Source organism: Babylonia areolata, chromosome 30 (assembly GCF_041734735.1).
Source record: "Babylonia areolata isolate BAREFJ2019XMU chromosome 30, ASM4173473v1, whole genome shotgun sequence".
Classification (NCBI taxonomy): Eukaryota; Metazoa; Mollusca; class Gastropoda; order Neogastropoda; family Buccinidae; genus Babylonia; species Babylonia areolata.
Genome location: NC_134905.1, coordinates 4,280,167 through 4,302,147, shown reverse-complemented (window position 1 = coordinate 4,302,147; position 21,981 = coordinate 4,280,167). Strand labels below are relative to the sequence as shown.

General features: G+C 43.9%; 1 protein-coding gene across 1 annotated transcript in view; it reads right to left on the bottom strand.

The window, feature by feature from the left end:
* Positions 1-21,981, bottom strand: part of LOC143275670 (uncharacterized) — a 103,368-nt gene that overhangs the window by 4,139 nt on the left and 77,248 nt on the right. Inside the window, exons 11-20 of the mRNA XM_076579950.1 lie at positions 20,754-20,816; positions 19,542-19,633; positions 18,031-18,136; positions 16,728-16,905; positions 15,543-15,610; positions 14,403-14,524; positions 5,661-5,805; positions 3,721-3,840; positions 2,471-2,648; positions 602-849 (exon numbers count right to left, since the gene is read on the bottom strand). Coding sequence (XP_076436065.1) covers positions 602-849; positions 2,471-2,648; positions 3,721-3,840; positions 5,661-5,805; positions 14,403-14,524; positions 15,543-15,610; positions 16,728-16,905; positions 18,031-18,136; positions 19,542-19,633; positions 20,754-20,816 — 1,320 coding nt within the window. The remainder of the gene's footprint in view (positions 1-601; positions 850-2,470; positions 2,649-3,720; positions 3,841-5,660; positions 5,806-14,402; positions 14,525-15,542; positions 15,611-16,727; positions 16,906-18,030; positions 18,137-19,541; positions 19,634-20,753; positions 20,817-21,981) is intronic.

Below are 21,981 nucleotides of genomic sequence, written 5' to 3'. Positions count from 1 at the left end.
GAACTAGTACCAAAAAAAAGGCTCACTCACTGTAAATGATAAAATGATAATTTTTTTTATCAGTTTTTACACAAACTTCAAACAGACGCCATGACACAACTCTCTCTCTCTCTCTCTCTCTCTCTCTCGTACACACACATACACACACACTACACACACACACACACACACAAACACACACACACTACACACACACACTACAACCCCTCTCCACAACTCCCTACCACTAACCACACCCCCCACCCAACCCCCACCAAATAAAATAAGCTAACACACACACACACACACACACACACACACTACAACCCCCCTCCACATCTCTCTACCACTAACCACACCCATAACCCCCCACCCAACTCCCACCAAATAAAATAAGCTAAAACACACACACACACACACACACACACACTACAACACCCCAACACAACTCCCTACCACTAACCACACCCATAACCCCCCACCCAACCCCCACCAAATAAAATAAGCTAAAACACACACACACACACACACACACACACACACACACACACACACTCACACAAAAAAGAAGAAGAAGAAGAAGAAAAAAAACAACAAAAAACAAAAAAACACCCTCTCTCACCTTCGCCTTCTTCTTCTGGTCCACGACGCCATGAACGGCGTAGGTCTTGGTGATGACTTCCGGTTCAGTCTCGGCGGCTCCGGAGTTCTCATGGTACTCCACGTGGATGAGGCCGCTGGAGATGGCGTCCTGGATGGAGATCTTCTCCCCAGACTCTGTGCGGAAGGTGGAGGCCGCCGTGTCCAGGAGGCCCGCCTGGGAGGCTTGCTGGACGGTCAGGGTCTTCTCCGTCTTGGGGTCGACCACGCCTGTGGAGTACTTTTTTTTTATTTATTTATGTATTTATTTATTTATCTTGTTTTGTTTTATTTCTTATTCATCTTATTTATTTATTTATTTATTCATTTATTTTTCTATTTATTTATTTATCTATTTATTTATCTGTTCATTCGTTCATTCATTCACTTATTTCTTCCTTCATTTGTTCATTAATCTATTTACTTATTCATTTATTCTTTCTTTCTTTCTTTTTTTAACGTGATTTTAATTTCCATCACATACACAACTGACACAAAATACGTGTAAAAGAAAAGGGGAAAAATGACCAAGCGGATGAAAACACAATGAAAGCAAAATATAATGACACATGTAAAGTATTCCAGGCAATACAAATGTGAGTAAGTGTATATATAGCTGTATCATGTTTATGCGTCATCAAATAATTATGAGATAAGATATCCACGCCACTCAAAAGGTCTCATTTGTATATAGCTTAGCGAGTGCACTAAAACTAGAAATAGGGAAAAAAAAAAAAAACATCGTGTCACAAAACACACACACACCCACACACACACACACAAAACAATCAAGCGAAAACAAAAATGCTCACGACAGGTGATTATTTCACCCGTACAGACAACCGTCAAAATATTTAACACATTTCCTGATCGGGTTTATAAACATTTTTACCTTGATTGTGGCAGTTGTGGATAGATTGTTGAATTGTTGTCATGTAGGGTAACCATTTTATTTTATTCATTTACTTATTTATTTATCAGTTTATCGCCTGGGAGTCTGCTTGGCCGTCATGGTCCACGCCTGTTGAGTTAAAAAAAAAAATTTTTTTATTCATTCTATTTTATTTCGTTTTATTTGTGTGTGTGTGTGTGTGTGTGTGTGTGTGTGTGTGCGTGTGTGTTTCTGTGAGTGTCTGTGTGTGTCTGTGAGTGTATGTGTGTGTCTGTGTGTCATGTATGTATGTTGTATCAAATTGTGTGTGTACGTGCGCGTGTCCCCAACATACCGAACTGTGATGACTTAAGGGCGTATCTCCCGTGTTATCCTGATGGTGATCAGCCAGTAGAAGTGTGTGTGTGTGTGTGTGTGTGTGTGTGTGTGTGTGTGTGTGTGTGTGTGTGTTAGTGCGTTTTGTATGTGTGTTGCGTGAGATTGTGTGTGTATTGTATCGTATTTCTCTTTTTGTCACAACAGATTTCTCTGTGTGAAATTCGGGCTGCTCTCCCCATGGAGAGCGCGTCGCTACACTACAGCGCCACCCTTTTTTTGTTTGTTTGTTTTTTTGTATTTTTTCCTACGCGCAGTTTTATTTGTTTATCCTACCGAAGTGGATTTTTCTAAGAATTTTGCGAGGAACAACCCTTTTGTTGCCGGGGGTTCTTTTACGTGCGCTAAGTGCATGCTAGCACACGGGACCTCGGTTTATCGTCTCATCCGAATGACAAGCATCCAGACCACCACTCAATGTCTAGTGGAGGGGAGGGGGGAAAAAATATCGGCGGCTGAGCCGTGATTCGAACCAGTGCTGCTCTGGTTATCTCGCTTCCTAGGCGGACGCGTTACCTCTAGGCCATCACTCCACCATGCACGCGCGCGCGCGCGCGCGCACGTGCGTGTCCCAGTTACACAGACCTGTGATGGTGTAGGGGCGTGTCTCCCGCGTGATCTTGATGGTGATCAGACCGTAGTTCTGCTGCTCCTCGCGGATCTTCTTCTTGGACACCATCTCCATCAGCACGTAGCCCATGCTCATGGCGTCACTCATCGTCATCGTCTCTCCGGTCAGCGGGTTGATGTACTGGCCGCGCCCCTGCCCGCGCACGTTACAGAAACCATGCAGGGTTAAGGAGGTGAAAAAAAAAAAGTAGGAGAGGCACAGACAGAAGAAACAGACCGACAAACAAACAGTCCAGACCAAAACTCTGACTCACCTGATCCACGATTCCACCTCAATGGCCTCTTGGAGGCACGGACAGGTGGCTTTGTTTCAATGAACCAGGGAAAAGAAAGACAGGTAGACAAAGAAACAGACACAAAGAAAAAACAGAAACAGGCAGAAAGACAGACAGACAGACAGACCAAGCTCTACCCCCACCTGATCCACAATTCCCAGCACGATGGCCTCCCCTGAAGATCCACACAATGGCCTTCTCTCAATGAACCACAGAGAAGAAAGACAGGTAGACAGATACAGACAGATAGACAGACAGACATAGAGACAGACAAAAAGACAGGTAGACAGATACAGACAGAAAGACAGGTAGACAGACAGACAGACAGACAGACAGACACACCAAGCTCTACCCCCACCTGATCCAATACTCCCAGCACAATGGCCTCCTGAAGGTCCAGACATTGACCTTCTCTCAATGAACCATAGAAAAGAAACACAGGTAGACAGATACAGACAGACAGACAAACAAACCAAACTACACCCCACCTGATCCAATACTCCCAGCACGATGGCCTCCTGAAGATCCACACAATGACCTTCTCTCAATGAACCAGAGAAAAGAAAGACAGGTAGACAGATACAGACAGAAAGACAGACAGACAGACAAACACACCAAGATCTGCCCCACCTGATCCAATACTCCCAGCACAATGGCCTCCTGAAGGTCCACACAATGACCTTCTCTCAATGAACCACAGAGAAGAAAGACAGACAGACATAGAGACAGATACAGACAGATAGACAGACAGACAGACAAACCAAGCTCTGCCCCATCTGATCCAATACTCCCAGCACAATGGCCTCCTGAAGATCCACAGAATGACCTTCTCTCAATGAACCATAGAAAAGAAAAACAGGTAGACAGATACAGACAGATAGACAGACAGACAGACAGACAGATAGACAGACAGACCAAGCTCTACCCCACCTGATCCACAATTCCCAGCACGATAGCCTCCTGAAGGTCCAGGGCAGTGGCCTTGTCCCGGGGGTCCAGCACTCCCTTGATGATGAACGTGTGCTGCTCCTCAATCAGACTGGTCTGGACCTGAGGGCACACACGCATGCACACGCACGTACACACACACACACGCACACGCACGCACACACACACACGCACAACACACACACACACGCACACACACACACACATGCACGCACGTACACACACACACACATACACACACTCGAACACAACACACACACACACACACACACACACACACACACACACACACACACACACACATTAGTGATAATTCTAGTGAATAGACGTTAAACTGAAGAACACACACACACACACACACACACAACACACACACATACACACACATTAATGATAATTCTAGTAAAGATCCCTCTCAAATCGTACCAAAACCATCATTAAACCATCCTACACCATCCCTAAACCTTTCCTAAATCACTCCAAAACCATACCAAACCATCCCATACCATCCCTAAACCTTTCCTAAATCACTCCAAAACCATACCAAACCATTCTTAAAGCATCCCACACCATTCCTGAATCACTCCAAAACCATACCAAACCATTCTTAAAGCATCCCACACCATTCCTGAATCACTTCAAAACCATACCAAACCATCCTTTAACCATCCCACACCATCCCTAAACCTTTCCTAAATCACTCCAAAACCATACCAAACCATCCCTAAACCTTTCCTAAATCACTCCAAAACCATACCAAATCATCCCTAAACCATTCCTAAATCACTCCAAAACCATACCAAATCATCCCTAAACCATTCCTAAATCACTCCAAAAACATACCAAACCATCCTTAAACCATTCCTAAAATTAATCACTCCAAAACCATACCAAACCATCCTTAAACCATTCCTAAAATTAATCACTCCAAAACCATACCAAACCATCCTTAAAGCATCCTACACCATCCCTAAACCTTTCCTAAATCACTTCAAAACCATACCAAACCATTCTTAAAGCATCCCACACCATTCCTGAATCACTCCAAAACCATACTAAACCATCCCTAAACCTTTCCTAAATCACTCCAAAACCATACCAAATCATCCCTAAACCATTCCTAAATCACCTCAAAACCATACCAAACCATCCTTAAACCATTCCTAAATCACTCCAAAACCATACCAAACCATCCTTAAACCATTCCTAAATCACTTCAAAACCATACCAAACCATCCTTAAACCATTCCTAAATCACTCCAAAACCATACCAAACCATCCTTAAACCATCCCACACCATCCCTAAACCTTTCCTAAATCACTTCAAAACCATACCAAACCATCCCTAAACCTTTCCTAAATCACTTCAAAACCATACCAAACCATCCCTAAACCATTCCTTAACAATCCCCGAATCAGGACAAACCATCCCTTAGCCACCCCTAAACCAAACCCCAAATCACTCCATAACTAAACTAAACCATCCCCCAATCACTCCAAAACCATGCCAAACCACCCCCAAAAAACCAACCCTTCGCCGTCCTAAAATCACCCCCAAAACCATCCCTAACCCATCCTAAACCACTTCAAACAAAAATAAATCGAAATACACTGCAACCCACCCAACCCTAAAAAAAAAAAAAAATTAATCAAAAAATTTTTTTTTTTTTAAACTCTCTCCATACGAACGGCAAAAGAAACGACGTTAACAGCGTTTCATCCCAATTACCATTATCAAAATATTGCAAGCGGAAGGCTCTTATACTGAAGAGGTGAATGTTGACAAAGAATACCACAATTCTGACGACAGAAGCTAAAGGTTGGGTCATTCAGACACCCACTGGACATCTGAGGGGTCTGTGTAGAGGAGAAGAGAGGACTGGACTGGCCGTACTGAGTGAGTTAAAACCCCAAAGACTCACAGTTTCCGTGGTGGTATCCTCATGCTCCTCAGCAATGGTGACTTCACTGCTGACCATCTGCTCCGAGGGGGCCTCGTGCATGGCCAGACTGGCCGTCTGTTTGGTCAGGTCTCCCTCCGCCACATCCAGGTTGGTGTCCCAGAACCTGCGTGTCACACACCGTCAAAAGGGTTAAACAAGACGGGGGGTGGGTGGGTGGGGGGGAACCCAATAAGCCTGCATGTCACACACCGTCAAAAGGGTTAAACAAGACAGGGGGGAAAAACAACCCAATAAGCCTGCGTGTCACACACACACCGTTAAAAGGGTTAAACTAAAACAAAAACAAAAAGTCTGCGTGCACACACACACCCTTAAAAGGGTTAAACTATAATAATAAAAAAAGCCCTGCGCGCACATACCGTTCAAAGGGTTAAACTAAAAAGGAAAAAAAAGGGTGAACAAAAAGCCCAGTTTTGGTGGCGTTGTACTGTGGCGACCTGCTCTTTCCTGAGCCGCCCAGTTTCAGTTTCAAAGATGTGTCAGAGCGTGCGAACAGATGGATATACGCTGCACTATATCTACCGTTCAATATATATATACATCCACAAGACCGAGAAGTATGCTAGTCTAGCCAGCAGCCTGAGAGAATCTGGCTTCCAAGCCAAAGTCCTCGCCATATAGACTGGTGCAAGAGGGTTTGTGGGCGCATCTGCCTACAGCCTCATGAAACAGCTGTCGATTTCTGGCAGAGAGAGGACATGGGCTCTCAAGGCAATGGCAGAAGCAGCAGAAAAGACTTCTTCTAGCTGGATCTGGTCGAGGAGGAATGAAAGTTAACTACATAAGGATTAAATTTCCCTACTCAAACTAGGCGTATGATGGCTCAGTGGTTAAAACGTCTGACAGATAAAGGTGTCTCAGTCTTGAAGTGGCGACCACCCTGAATCATCTGACCTTTGTCACCCACTATGAGTAGGTAGAACCACCATCATAACCCCTTACCAACCTGATAACGACATTAAACGCTTTCCTGTACAGCCGCCAAGACTGCAATTACAGGAAAGCGTGTGATGTCGTTATCAGGTTAGTAACGGGTTATGACGGTGGCTTTTCAGGCAATTTACGCCTGCATTGCAAAAGACACGAAATATATCGTGCATTTAGCTCCAGGGATTTAGGATGCTAAAATTGAACGTACAATTACATACATGTGCAGAAAAAAAATAATTAAAAATTAAAAAACCTCGACTGGGGAAAAGTGCACGGTTGGTCAGTGGAGAAAGGTTTGCCCCAAAACTTTCAAACCATGGCGGGTGCCAATGCGTTAAATAACGGCGTGTGTCAATGCGTTTGAGATTCGTAGTTATTAATGACAAAGCATCCATGCATCAAAATCTAATCATCGTACCGTGAGCGAACTTGAAACTAAAAATACATTGATAAAATATCGCGATCGAGAAACAGATACAACATGTCATGCGCTTCCAAACTACTTCTAATTCAAGCAAGAGGATACAAATTCTGTGCTGACACTACTACTGTGTTCAATGGTAAGGAAAATTTAAAGAGAGGAAAAGAAAACCAAATAAAAAAAATAAATTAAAAAAGAAGAGAAAGACAGAAGAAAGAATGACAGAAATGTAGTTAAGAAAAGAAAAAAAAATTAAGCAACAAACAACTAAAGGCTGCGTAATCTACATACTCATGGAAATTCAGAACAGATAATCAATTGAAAAATATAACGAGCATCTCGACAAAGCGAAAGTTGTTACTTTTACCCCCCCCCCCCCCCCCCCCATTCCCCCAACCCCTCTCTTCTTCTCTGCTTGTCTCCCCTCCCTCTCTGTCACACACACACACACACACACACACACACACACACACATACACACACACACACACACACACACACACACAGCGTACGATTTTGTATTAGCAATGTAGGCTACATTTTCAATGCCAGTACAAAAGGTGCAAGACAAAAAAAGCACGCATAAGCATGATACAAAACACAACAGAATTAAACTAAGAACAAAATGTCGTAAGCAATTTCGTAATACTAACCTTTACTGAGTTATAAAGCACACTTTTACAAGAATACAGATGGAAACAATACTGAATAATAATTTTGAAAAAAAATACTAGATTTTACAGATTTTCTGAGCTCCAGAAGAACCAGTTAACAGTCGATGCAAAACGTCAGAGCATACGATACGGTGTTGTCAGCAAACAAACTTAAGCCTGTTAGAGTTGTTTATTAACAGTGTTAGAGTTAGAAGAGAGAAGAAATTTACACAGGGGACAGAGCGAAATAGAACAGGGTATGGCACGAGCGAGCGAGCGAGAGAGAGAGAGAGAGAGAGAGAGAGTAAGAGTGAGACAGACAGACAGAGAGACAGAGACAGAGAAACACAGGAAATTTGATGCGAAGGGCACCAGCTTGTCCACATGAGAACACGTACACATGTATCGACTTGAAAAACTAAGGAAAAATACAGATTCAACAGAACTTTGAAATATTAATTTTTGCTCTGCCACGCAATTTGATTTTAACATTTTGAATTCAGCTTCACATCAGTACCTCTCTTGGAACGGAAAGCATAGTGAATAAACATGGCAACATCTCTTATTACACACCTGTCTTCATTTTGTAACAAAAATGGAACCGGCAGAGTGTTACTATTTCTGTAATGTTTAGATAATACACTTTTCTCGTAGCTAAGTGCATACAGGACATCTAATAAGAAAATGAACTTCAGTTTCCAAAAGAGAGACAGAGAGATAAAGAAATACGGAGGAAGACAGAAAGTGAGATACAGAGACGGGAAGAGAGACAGACAGACAGACGGAGAGAAAGAGATGGAAGGAGGGAGGAAGGGAGAGAGAGAGATGAGGCAGACAGACAGAGAGAGTGAGAGAGACAGAGAGCGAGCGAGAGAGAGGGGGGGGGCGAGGGGTGGAGGGAGAGTGAGTAAATTTCTGGCTATTGATATGCATATTAGTAGGCTATGTCAAATTTTGACGAAATGGAAAATGGAGAGCAACTAAAAAGGGATTAACAAAATTTGCAAAGCACCAACAATCATGAATTTTTTTTTCCTTCAGCCACGAAAAAAAAAAGGAAACATAATATGCCAAAAGAAAAAACTGCTCTGAAATCAAAAAGATAAGACAAGTAAATATATAGCATAATAAAGAACTCAATAAGTTGTGAATTTTATTGTTGAAAACTTTATACGAAAATAAAGATAGAATAAATAAAATAAAAAATAATAAAGAACCAATGAACCATTGAAGACATTTCCAAACGAAAGATAAATAAACTAAACATAAAAACAAACCAAGAAAAAGAACAATAAATATAAATATAAAGGGAAACAAACATGAATAAAGACACATAAAACAAACTAATAAATAAACAAACAAGATTTTTTTTTAAAAGCAATTACCATTAAAACACGAACATCAGCATCCAAGATATATACCCACACACGAACAAAAACAAAACAAAACCAAAAAAAACCAAACTAATAATGAGCACTCAAAAGGTTAGCAGCACAACGAAAGATCCAAAAAAATAAATCACTGATCCAGGAGTTACTTTTCCTGCAGAATAATGCTGCCAGAGTTGCGGCCCATTTCACCACCGGCGGCGTCAGTCGAGTCTGGGGGTCCTACGTCCCAGAATCTAAGAGTTCGGTCAAAACTTCCCACAGTAAAACCAGAATGGAGGTAGAACAGAACAGGAATATGACTTTATTACCAAGTAAACCAGGGTCAGTGTGTGTGTGTGTGTGTGTGTGTGTGTGTGTGTGTGTGTGTGTGTGTGTGTGTGTGTGTGTGTGTGTGTGTCTGTGTTCGTGTATGTGCTTTTGTTTCTTTTCGATTGTTTTGTCTGGTGTCTCATTTGTCTCCATGTCTCCCTTTGCTTTATCTGTGTCTGTGTCTATGTGTCTGCGTCTCTCTCTCTCTCTCTCTCTCTCTCTCGCTCTCTCTTTCCCTCTCTCTATCTCTCTCCACCCTCTCTCTCTCTCTGTCTGTGTGTGTGTGTGTGTGTGTCTGTCTCTTTCTTTCTCTTCGTCTCTGTCTCTCTCTGTCTCTGTCTGTCTGTCTCTCTCTCTTTCTCTCTCTCTCGATCTATCTCTGTATACTTTCTGCTTCTGTGTGTGTATGCGCCTGTCTGTTTTTCGCCTGTCTATCAGTGTGTGTGTGTGTGTGTGTGTGTGTGTGTGTGTGTGTGTGTGTGTGTGTGTGTGTGTGTGTTATACATGAATCGTAAAATTGCATGCAAACAAAAAATGCAGTAGGGTTTTTAACACATGTCCATGTAGGCCTACATAAAACTGCAAGCACATGCGCACGCTCACACACACTCACATCCCCCCTCCTCCACCCCCACCCAACTCCCAATGCACACAAACACACACCGAGCATATCAACGCGTGTGTTCGCTTGAATATGCATGTACGATAGTCGTGTTCGACTATGACCATCAGAACAGCAGAGGAGGCTACTGCTGTCCCGACAATCTGGGCTTATAATCTGATGAAAGTGGAGAGTGTCTTGCCCAAGCTACATCCTCATTCTCTCGGCATGGGGAATGTTCCCAAAGGCCAACAAGCCCCCCCCCCCCCCCCCCCCCCCCCCACACACACACACACACCGCCCCCCTAAGGCTGCAGCACTAAGAACCAGTGCAATCCTGCCTCCTGGTTTGAGAGTCTATACGCCTCACATTACACATCACATGCGGATACGGCTGAGGACTAGATCGCTGATTGCACAGTGCTGTTCTTGTACATCTTGCGTTGGTTCTAGAGAGACGAGGCGCTGACTGCTTTGGCGAACTGTCCAAGCAACTGATTCTAGAGAGACATGGCACTGACTGCTTTGGCGAACTGTCCAAGCAACTGATTCTAGAGAGACATGACACTGACTGCTTTGGCGAACTGTCCAAGCAACTGATTCTAGAGAGACATGACACTGACTGCTTTGGTGAAATGTCCAAGCAACTGATTCTAGAGAGACATGGCAATGACTGCTTTGGCGAACTGTCCAAGCAACTGATTCTAGAGAGACATGGCACTGACTGCTTTGGCGAACTGTCGAAGCAACTGATTCTAGAGAGACATGGCACTGACTGCTTTGGCGAACTGTCCAAGCAACTGATTCTAGAGAGACATGGCACTGACTGCTTTGGCGAACTGTCGAAGCAGCTGATTCTGGCCCTGTTAAACCAGACCTTGGTTTATCAGCATTTGTGTCTCGTTCGCTCCCCCACCCCCACCCTTATCATGTTGTATACGTAAAGAATAGTCCCTGCTGTTTGTGTACATACACGGATTCCGGTCATAAGACGTATTTCACCTTCTCCGTCTTCTTCGTTTCTTCCTCTCCTCCTCCTCCTTTTCCTTCTTCTCCTCTTCTTCCTCCTCCTTCTTCTCCTCTTCCTCCTCCTCCTCCTCTTCCTTCTTCTCCTCTTCTTCCTCGTCCTTCTTCTCCTCTTCTTCCTTCTCCTCCTTCTCCCCCTCCTCTTCCACCTCCTCCTTCTCCTCTTCCTCTTCATCTTCCTTCTCCTCCTTTTTCTCCTTTTTGGTTAGTTGTCTATTGTGACAAGATGATTTAGACACACACGAGTGTGTTCATTTCAACGTACACATTTTCAAACATGGGAAGTAGATACTGGGTGGAAGGATTTGGACGTATAATAATTTAATGTGATTTTTTGACTCACTTGTGTAAACAAAGTGAGTCTATGTTTTAACCCGGTGTTCGGTTGTCTGTATGTGTATGTGTGTGTGTGTGTGTGTGCGTGTGTGTGTGTGCGTGTGTGTGTGTCTGTGTGTGTGTCCGTGTGTCTGTGTGTCCGTGGTAAACTTTAACATTGACATTTTCTCTGCAAATACTTTGTCAGCTGACACCAAATTTGGCATAAAAATAGGAAAAATTCAGTTCTTTCCAGTCATCTTGTTTAAAACAATATTGCACCTCTGGGATGGGCACAAAAAAAAAAAAAAAAAAAAAAAAAGCCTAATTATATGCAAACTGCATTTACTGTTATATTTATATTTTTTGTATTCTCTAAACTTGGCACTTTGACCTCTTATTCTGACACAACAACAAGAGGAGTCATTATTATCATTTTTTGTTCAAACAGGAACTTCTTTTGCTAAGCATGGAATTTTTATTTATTTTGCAAACGTTTTGGTGCTGATGTAAAAAAGGGAAATTACTCTGTAATTAATGCTAGGGGACTTAATTTATCACAAGTGAGTCTTGAAGGCCTTGCCTCTCTTGTTTTTTCTTCTTCTTCTTCTTCCCTTGGGCTGGGTTGCATAAGTGATCTTGGCAGTGCTAAACTTGATTGGTTTTGAACCAGCTAGTGCTAAATGGAATCCAAGTGAGATGAGATTTTACTGGTTTACGTTGAAGTTTTGAGCACACGGACACAGGCACAAACACCCACTTGTACACATTAACGCACACGCACACACACACACACACTGTACCGCAAAAACAAACAAATAAATAGATAAATAAAAGAGCAAAAGCCATAACATGAAGAAAGTATGTGTGTGGAACAAACTGAACTTAGAAGTCAGACTGGCCATGCATGTATACAAAGCAGCACTAATCTAAGAGGATAAAGCTTTAGACGAACACCAGCACTAAAGTACAGTATGACCAGAGTCTAAAAATAAAAAATAAAAAAATAAAAAAACCACACACAGAGACACATATATACACAAACTACAAAAACACTAGAGTTACAGACACGCACACACACAAACTACAAAACAGAGTGCAGTTTTCAATATCACAATGACTCAACGTGCATGAAGCGAAAGAAAAACTACGTATTGTCTTAAACGTGCTTGTCAAAAAATAAGATTCTCTGTGCAATATTTCAAACACTAAAACTAGATTCTTTGTGCGAAATTTCAAACACTGAAACGTGATTCTTTGTGTTATATTTCTTCACATACTCCATTCCAGTGAAACGTTTTCTCATACATGCATGCATGCACGCGTGCACACACTATCTCTCTCCTACACTCAGGCTCACAGACTCTCTAAGTACATACACACACACACACACACGCTCTCTCTCTCTCTCTATCATACATACATACACACATGTATACATACACGCACACACACACACACCCACACACACACATTCTCCCTCTCTCTTCGTCCCAATATCCACCACCATCTCAACCCTCCCCTCCCCTCAGTATCTCCCATACACGCCCTCACCCCTTTGTTGTCCTCCCCCAACCCACATCCTCACCCCCACACCCACACACCCCACAAATCTACCCCACACCACACCACCCCACAAACCTACCCCACACCCACACACCCCACAAATCTACCACACACCACACCACTCCACAAATCTACCCCACACTCAAACACACCCTACAAATCTACCCCACACCCACACACCCCACAAATCTACCACACACCACACCACTCCACAAATCTACCCCACACCACACCACTCCACAAACCTACCACACACCACACCACTCCACAAATCTACCACACCCACACACTCCACAAATCTACCCCACACCACACCACTCCACAAATCTACCCCACACCACACCACTCCACAAATCTACCCCACACCCAAACACACCCCACAAACCTACCCCACACCCAAACACACCCCACAAACCTACCCCACACCCAAACACACCCCACAAACCTACCCCACACCCAAACACACCCCACAAACCTACCCCACACCCAAACACACCCTACAAACCTACCCCACACCCAAACACACCCCACAAACCTACCCCACACCCAAACACACCCCACAAACCTACCCCACACCCAAACACACCCTACAAACCTACCCCACACCCAAACACACCCTACAAACCTACCCCACACCCAAACACACCCTACAAACCTACCCCACACCCAAACACACCCCACAAACCTACCCCACACCCAAACACACCCCACAAACCTACCCCACACCCAAACACACCCCACAAACCTACCCCACACCCAAACACACCCCACAAACCTACCCCACACCCAAACACACCCTACAAACCTACCCCACACCCAAACACACCCCACAAACCTACCCCACACCCAAACACACCCCACAAACCTACCCCACACCCAAACACACCCTACAAACCTACCCCACACCCAAACACACCCCACAAACCTACCCCACACCCAAACACACCCTACAAACCTACCCCACACCCAAACACACCCCACAAACCTACCCCACACTCAAACACACCCCACAAACCTACCCCTCACCCAAACACACCCTACAAACCTACCCCTCACCCAAACACACCCTACAAACCTACCCCTCACCCAAACACACCCTATAAATCTACCCCTCACCCAAACACACCCCTATAAACCTACCCCACACCCAAACACACCCTACAAACCTACCCCACACCCAAACACACCCCACAAACCTACCCCACACCCAAACACACCCCACAAACCTACCCCACACTCAAACACACCCCACAAACCTACCACACACCCACACTCCTCCCCACACCCACTCCACAAACCTACCCCACACCCAAACACACCCCACAAACCTACCACACATCGACACTCCTCCCCCCTTCCCCACACACACACTCCACAAACCTTCCACACATCCAAACACCCCTACACACACACACTCACACTCACGCCCCCCCACCTCCACACACACACACACAGAGCCACAACCTCCAGGCATGCAGGTGACCATACCTGACGAAGTGAGCGGTGGTGATGTAGCGAAGCTGGTCCCACTTGTCACAGACCAGGAGGAACTCAGGTTGCTTGATCAGCTCAACGATGGCCTTGTACGTCTCCCAGAACGCCCAGAAGTCCTGTCAATCACACACACACACACAGGGCTCAGACCACGCCCACTGTCAGTCACAGATAAACAGACGCCCAGAAGTCCTGTCAATCACACACACAGGGCTCAGACCACGCCCACTGTCAGTCACAGATAAACACACACACAGCTCAGACCACGCTCACTTATATCACAGTCACACAGAGCTCAGACCATGCACACTGTCAGTCACAATGGGTCAGACCACGCCCACTGTCAATCACAGTCACACACGAGTGTCAGATCATGCCCACTGTCAGTCACAGTCACACACGAGAGTCAGATCACGTCCATGCCAATCACAGTAACTCACACACAGCTCAGACCACGCCCACTGTCAGTCACAGTCACACACAGAGCTCAGACCATGCCCACTGTCAATCACACACTCACAGCTCAGACCACGCCCACTGTCAATCACAGTCACACACAAGGATCACAACACACCCACTTTAAAGATATTTTTTTTAAAAGAGCTAACGACAAAAACATCTATTGAACAACTCGATTAGACATCAGCTGACAGTCGCAAAGATCGAGCAATCTTAGAGCACTGGACATTCAATCATACTGTCCCAGGTTCAAACCCCGACAGTGTCTGCTGGGTTAAGGGTGGTCATTTTTCCTATCTCCCAGGTCAACATAATGTGCAGACCTGCTTGTGCCTAAACCGCTGTCAGAGCAGACCAGAACATCAAAAAAACAAAATACAACATGAAAATATCTTGTTTCTAAAGTTTTGCACGCGTATATACACACGTTAAACACACCGAAATCAACGCCAGAGTTCGGTGAGTAATGAAAACACGAACATACCCACAATGGATATATATTCCTGGAAACGGGATTGGGAATATAGCTCCCTAAATGTCTGGGTATTAAACAGCTATATATATTTTATTTTTAAAAAAATTAAAAAGAGAGTTGTAGATCTAAACGAGTGAACATGGGAGTAACAGCCCTTCAAGGGGAAAAAAGAAGGGCGTCATCAGATCGATCAGGCCTACCTGGTACTTCCTGAGCAGATCTTCCAGAGTCTTGATCTGCACCACCACTGTCTGCAGGAACTCGTTATCTGTGTCACACAGAAAACACAGCGTCACACAATGGCGGCGCAGTGGCCCAGTGGTTAACTCACGTCTGACTGGGAAGCCGGTGTGCAGAGGTTTGAGTCCCATGTAATATGAACCAGGATTTGCACTCCTTCCCCTCCCATTGGACTCTGTGTGTGTGGACGTGCATGTGTGTGTGTGTGTGTGTGTGTGTGTGTGTGTGTGTGTGTGTGTGTGTGTGCGGACGTGCATGTGTGTGTGTGTGTGTGTGTGTGTGTGCGGACGTGCATGTGTGTGTGTGTGTGCGGACGTGCATGTGTGTGTGTGTGTGTGTGTGTGTGTGCGGACGTGCATGTGTGTGTGTGTGCGGACGTGCATGTGTGTGTGTGTGTGTGTGTGCGGACGTGCATGTGTGTGTGTGTGTGTGTGTGTGTGTGGACGTGCATGTGTGTGTGTGTGTGTGTGTGTGTGTGTGTGTGTGTGTGTGTGGACGTGCATGTGTGTGTGTGTGTGTGTGTGTGTGTGTGTGTGTGTGTATGTGTGTGTGTGTGTGTGTGTGTGTGTGGACGTGCATGTGTGTGTGTGTGGACGTGCATGTGTGTGTGTGTGTGTGTGTGTGTGTGTGTGTGTGTGACTGCACGCTGTTTCTGTATCTGTGTGTGAGGGATAGAGACATAACTACTTGTGTCTGTGTATGTGACACACAGAGAGAGACAGACAGACAGACAGACAGCACGAGAGAGATGTATACTGATAGGCAGGCAGACAGACAGACAGACATATGGAAAGAGATACTTAGACAGACAGAGATATTTACAGACACACTGAAAGACAGACATGCTGACAGATGCACAGGGTCACAGACAACCAGACTCACAGACAGACAGACTCACTGGACTGGTCGAAAAGACAGAAAGAAAGACATACAGAGACAGACAGACAGACAGATTCACGGACAGACCCACAGAGACTCACACACAGACTCACATACAGAAAGACTCACTGATCGAAAAGACAGACAGACAAACAGACAGACTCACCGGACAAGTCGGAAAGACAGAAAGAAAGACAGACAGACAGACAGACTCACAGCCAGACAGACAGACAGACTCACAAACAGACAGAGATCCACAGACTCACTGGACTGATCAGCCTCGGGGGCCTCCTCGATGATCATCTGGAGACGGTGGATCCTCTCCTGTAGCTCCTGGAAGTTGCCGTACTGATGCCAGTGCTGCTTGAGGGTGTCCTCGATGTATTGCAGCACGCGAAGCAGCTCCTCCTTGTCCGCGCTGGACAGCTGCTGCAGCAGGGCCACCTGGGGTCAAAGGATGGGAAGGATCGGCGGGTTTTGGTTATCCTTGTTCAGGTGGTAAAGAATAGAATTGGTGGGTTTTGGTTATCTATGTACAGGTGGAAAATGATGGAACTGGTGGGTTTTGGTTATCCATGTTCAGGTGGAAAAGAATAGAATTGGTGGGTTTTGGTTATCTATGTTCAGGTGGAAAAGGATGGAATTGGTGGGTTTTTGGTTATTCATGTTCAGGTGGTAAGATCTGGGATGGTGGGTTTTGGTTATCCATGTTCAGGTGGAAAAGGATGGGAGGGATTGATGGCTTCTGGTTATCCATGTTCACATGGAAAGGATTTCATTGGTGCATTTGTTATCATACAGCTCTGTTTGGTTATTCATGGGTAGCAGGCAGGGTGGATGGGATTGGTGGGTTTGGTTATCCATGTTCAGGTGGAAAAGGATTGGGATGGATGGGTGGTTTTTGGTTATCCATGTTCAGGTGAAAAGGTTCTGATTGGTGGATTGTTATTCATGGGTGAGTAGGGTGGATGGAATAGGTGGGTTTTGGTTATACATGTTCAGGTGGAACGGGTGGGGATTGCTGGATTTGGCTATCCATGTTCAGGTGGAAAGGATGGGCCTGTGGGTTTCGGTTATCCATGTTCAGGTAGAAAAGGACACAAGGGATTGGTGGGTTTTGGTTATCCATGTTCAGGTGGAAAGGACTGGGATAAGTGGGTTTCGGTTATCCATGTTCAGGTGGAAAGGATGGGATTAGTGGATTCGTTATTCACGGGTAACAAGGTGGATGGGATTGGTGAATTTGGTTATCCACGTTCAGGTGAAAAGGATGGGATTTGTGGGTTTGTTATTCATGGGTAGCAGAGTGGATGGAATTGGTGGGTTTGGTTATCCATGTTCACGTAGAAAGGATGGGACTGGTGAGTTTGGTTATCCATATTCAGGTGGAAAGGATTTGACTGATTAAAAAAAATATATATATATTCATGGCTAGCAGGGTGGATGGGATTGGTGGGTTTTATTATCCATGTTCAGGTGGAAAGGACGGGACTGGTGGGTTTGTCATTCATGGGTAGCAGAGTGGGTTGGATCACACACACACACACACACACACACACACATCCCTACCTCCTCCTCATTCCAGTCTTTGAACACCAGCAACATGAAAGCGATCAGCTGGTATCCCAGTCTCTTCACACTGGCCGTCCACAGCGACAGGAGCTGAAGGCGGAGTCTGCACACCATAGGTACTTGTATTGTATTGTATTGTATTGTATTTCTTTTTATCACATCAGCTTTCTCTGTGTGAAATTCGGGCTGCTCTCCCCAGGGAGAGCGCGTCGCTACACTACAGCGCCACCCTTTTTTTTTGTATTTTTTCCTGCATGCAGTTTTATTTCTTTTTCCTATCGATGTGGAACTTTCTACAGAATTTTGCCAGGAACAACCCTTTTGTTGCCGTGGGTTCTTTTACGTGCGCTAAGTGCATGCTGCACACGGGACCTCGGTTTATCGTCTCATCCGAATGACTAGCGTCCAGACCACCACTCATGGTCTAGTGGAGGGTGAGAAAATATCGGCGGCTGAACCGTGATTCGAACCAGCGTGCTCAGATTCCCTGGCTTACTAGGCAGACGCGTTACCTCTAGGCCATCACTGAAATAGATAGATAGATAAACAAACAAACAAACAAACAAATAAAATAAACGTTTACATTATTATGTTGATGGCTCAGTATCAGTAACAGTATCAATAGCTCAAGGAGGCGTCACTGCGTTTGGTCAAATCCATATACGCTACACCACATCTGCCAAGCAGATGCCTGACCAGCAGCGTAACCCAACTCGCTTAGTCAGGCCTTGAGAAAAGAGAATAAAATAAAATAAAATAAAATAATAAAAATGAAAAATAAATTAATTTTAATAGAATAAAAAAAAAATAAAAAAAAAAGATAAATACATAAAAAATTCTACTACTACTAATAATAATATTTATAAGGCGCAAAATCTTCATGAAGTCAACTCTATGCGCAACATACAACAACAGTAACAAAATGGATGAATAAAACAAATGAATATATGAATACATAAACGTATACATTAAGTTGATGGCTGCTGCAACAAGTTACAATAAATCAATACATAAATAAACGCTTACATTATTACACTGAAGTTGATACAACAGCAGAAACAATAAAGAACCAACAACAAAAAACAACGAAACAACAACACGACGACGACCACCAACAACATCAACATCCCATCAACACCACCACCACAACCACCACCATCAACATCAACAACCCATCACCACCACCACCACCACCACCATCAAAATCAACAAACCATCAACACCACCACCACCATCAACAACCCATCAACACCACCACGACCAACATCAACAACGCATCAACACCACCACCACCACCACCATCAACACCAACATCAACAACCCATCACCACCACCACCACCAACATCAACACCACCACCACCAACATCAACCATCACCACCACCACCACCACCACCAACATCAACAATCCATCACCACCACCACCACCAACATCAACAACCACCACCATAACCACCACCACCACCACCACCAAAAACAACATCAACAACAACAGCATCACCAACAAACCTGATGGCAGCATCCATGGCAGGACCATAGGAAGCCGGGATCAGAATGATGACTGCTGGCACCACGCCCACCTCGCCTGCGTTGTTGCGAACCTGACACAGAGGTAGGAACATAAACAACACAAGAGAGGCAAGGCCTTCAAGACTCACTTGTGATAAATTAAGTCCCCTAGCATTAATTACAGAGTAATTTCCCTTTTTTACTATCTGCACCAAAAACGTTTGCAAAATTTAAAAAAAAATTCCATGCTTAGCAAAAGAAGTTCCTGTTTGAACAAAAAATGATAATAATGAATCCTCTTGTTGTTGTGTCAGAATAAGAGGTCAAAGTGCCAAGTTTAGAGAATACAAAAAATATAAATATAACAGTAAATGCAGTTTGCATATAATTAGGCTTCTTTTTTTTTTGATTTTTTGTGCCCATCCCAGAGGTGCAATATTGTTTTAAACAAGATGACTGGAAAGAACTGAATTTTTCCTATTTTTATGCCAAATTTGGTGTCAACTGACAAAGTATTTGCAGAGGAAATGTCAATGTTAAAGTTTACCACGGACACACAGACACACGGACACACACACACACACACACAGACAACCGAACATCGGGTTAAAACAAAGACTCACTTTGTTTACACAATTGAGTCAAAAATAATAGATAAATTGCATTGTGTTGTTTCTGTATCGTCTTGTATATATAGTCTTGCGCTGCATTATTCTGTATTGCATAGCATTGCATTGCACAGTTTTGTATTGCGGTACATTGTATTGTGTTGCGTTGCATTGTACTGTAATGTATTGTACTGTATCCAAGTATCATCAATATATCCGTGTCATGATCATACAGTCAACTCAAACGAAGTGAAATAAATAAATAAAATATAACCAAGTCTCCGCGACAAAGCCATTATTGTCGTTAGTAGGGGGCTTAGTAGGTGTTGTCCTAAGTACGTTAAAAACAGAACAGGCACCACTGAACACCACCGAAGTGACTCAGCAGCAGTGCAGGGTCTCCTCTGGTGTGTGGCCTCCTGGCGACCTAACATCGATGGTGCCCTGTGGACTGCCGACGCTGGAACTGCGACGGACGAACCCGGGTGTGGCCGTGTATGGGGGAATCTAAATGAGCGGCGTGGGAGTAATGCCACTGAAACGGTGCAGATGATGAGGCAGAAAAAAAAAAGAAAAAAAAAAAAAAAGACCAAGTCAAACAAACCTTCCATTTCATCCTGTCCGAATTATCCATCAGGTAGAGTGCCTCTCCTTCGATGAACTTGATCTGTGGACAGTCAGCACCAGTGTCACGGGGGTTACAGGAAAGTGGTCGTTTGTTTTACATTTATTTGCTTATTTTATCATCTTTGTGTGTGTGTGTGTGTGTGTGTGTGTGTGTGTGTGTGTGTGTGTGTGTATGTGTGTGTGTGTGCCTAGAGTTGACTTTGCGCCTTTTAAATATTATCATTAGTAGTAGTATTTTTATGTATTTATCTTTTTAAAAAATTTTTAATTCTCTTTTTTTTCTTTTTTCTTTTTAATTAGTGTTATTTAAAAATTTTTTTTTTTTCTCAAGGCTTGACGCGGCTGCTGGTCAGGCATCTGCTTGGCAGATGTGGTGTAGCGTATATGGATTTGACCGAATGCCGTGACGCCTCCTTGAGCTACTGATACTGATACTGACAGCAGAGCAGGACCACACAAAAACAAGGAAGAATCGAAACACAGGTGCCTTTCCTTTTGGTTAACCCTTTCACCGCCAAGCTCGCATTAATTTATGCACAGGCGTGGTAGAGGACCCATGTCACTGAAAGGTGACCATTCATTGGTCTGTTATCCATGAGCCTACTGCTCTTAATGTTCGGGGGTAGGATAGGCCATATTTTCTATACATTGCAGGGGGGAATCCCCAGCTATTCTTTGCCACTGTCTTTTCTGTGTTTATACCACAAGGGAATTTTGTACTCTAAATAGACTGGCGGTGAAAGGGTTAACTCGGTAAAGGTGATGCTGACAACAAAACTAAATCACGATTTGTGTCACACATGTTTCAAATTATCTTTGATCAGTTATTGGGTTAAAAAAAACACACACACACAAAAAAACCCAAAACATAGCAAACAAAAACTATTTCTTTTGTTTTGTTTTGAATGCTTTTTCTGTACATTACTCAAATTTCCAACAACAAAAGAGTGTAATCAGTATCATGAATTCCTCTTATGTTTTTAGTTCTCCATAATCCTCTGTTGTTGTTGCTTTTTCTTCTAGCATGTTCTACAACTCATTCATAAAATTAATCACAAGCTCTGTGAGTCATTCTTTCCTCTGTCGTTTTAAACTATCTAATCTATATTTATCTCCCTTTCGTGTTGCACGAATTACCCGTTTGCAATGAATTACCTCCCTTCCATGTTCAACGATTCACCCACTTGAAATAAACTGTCTCCAAT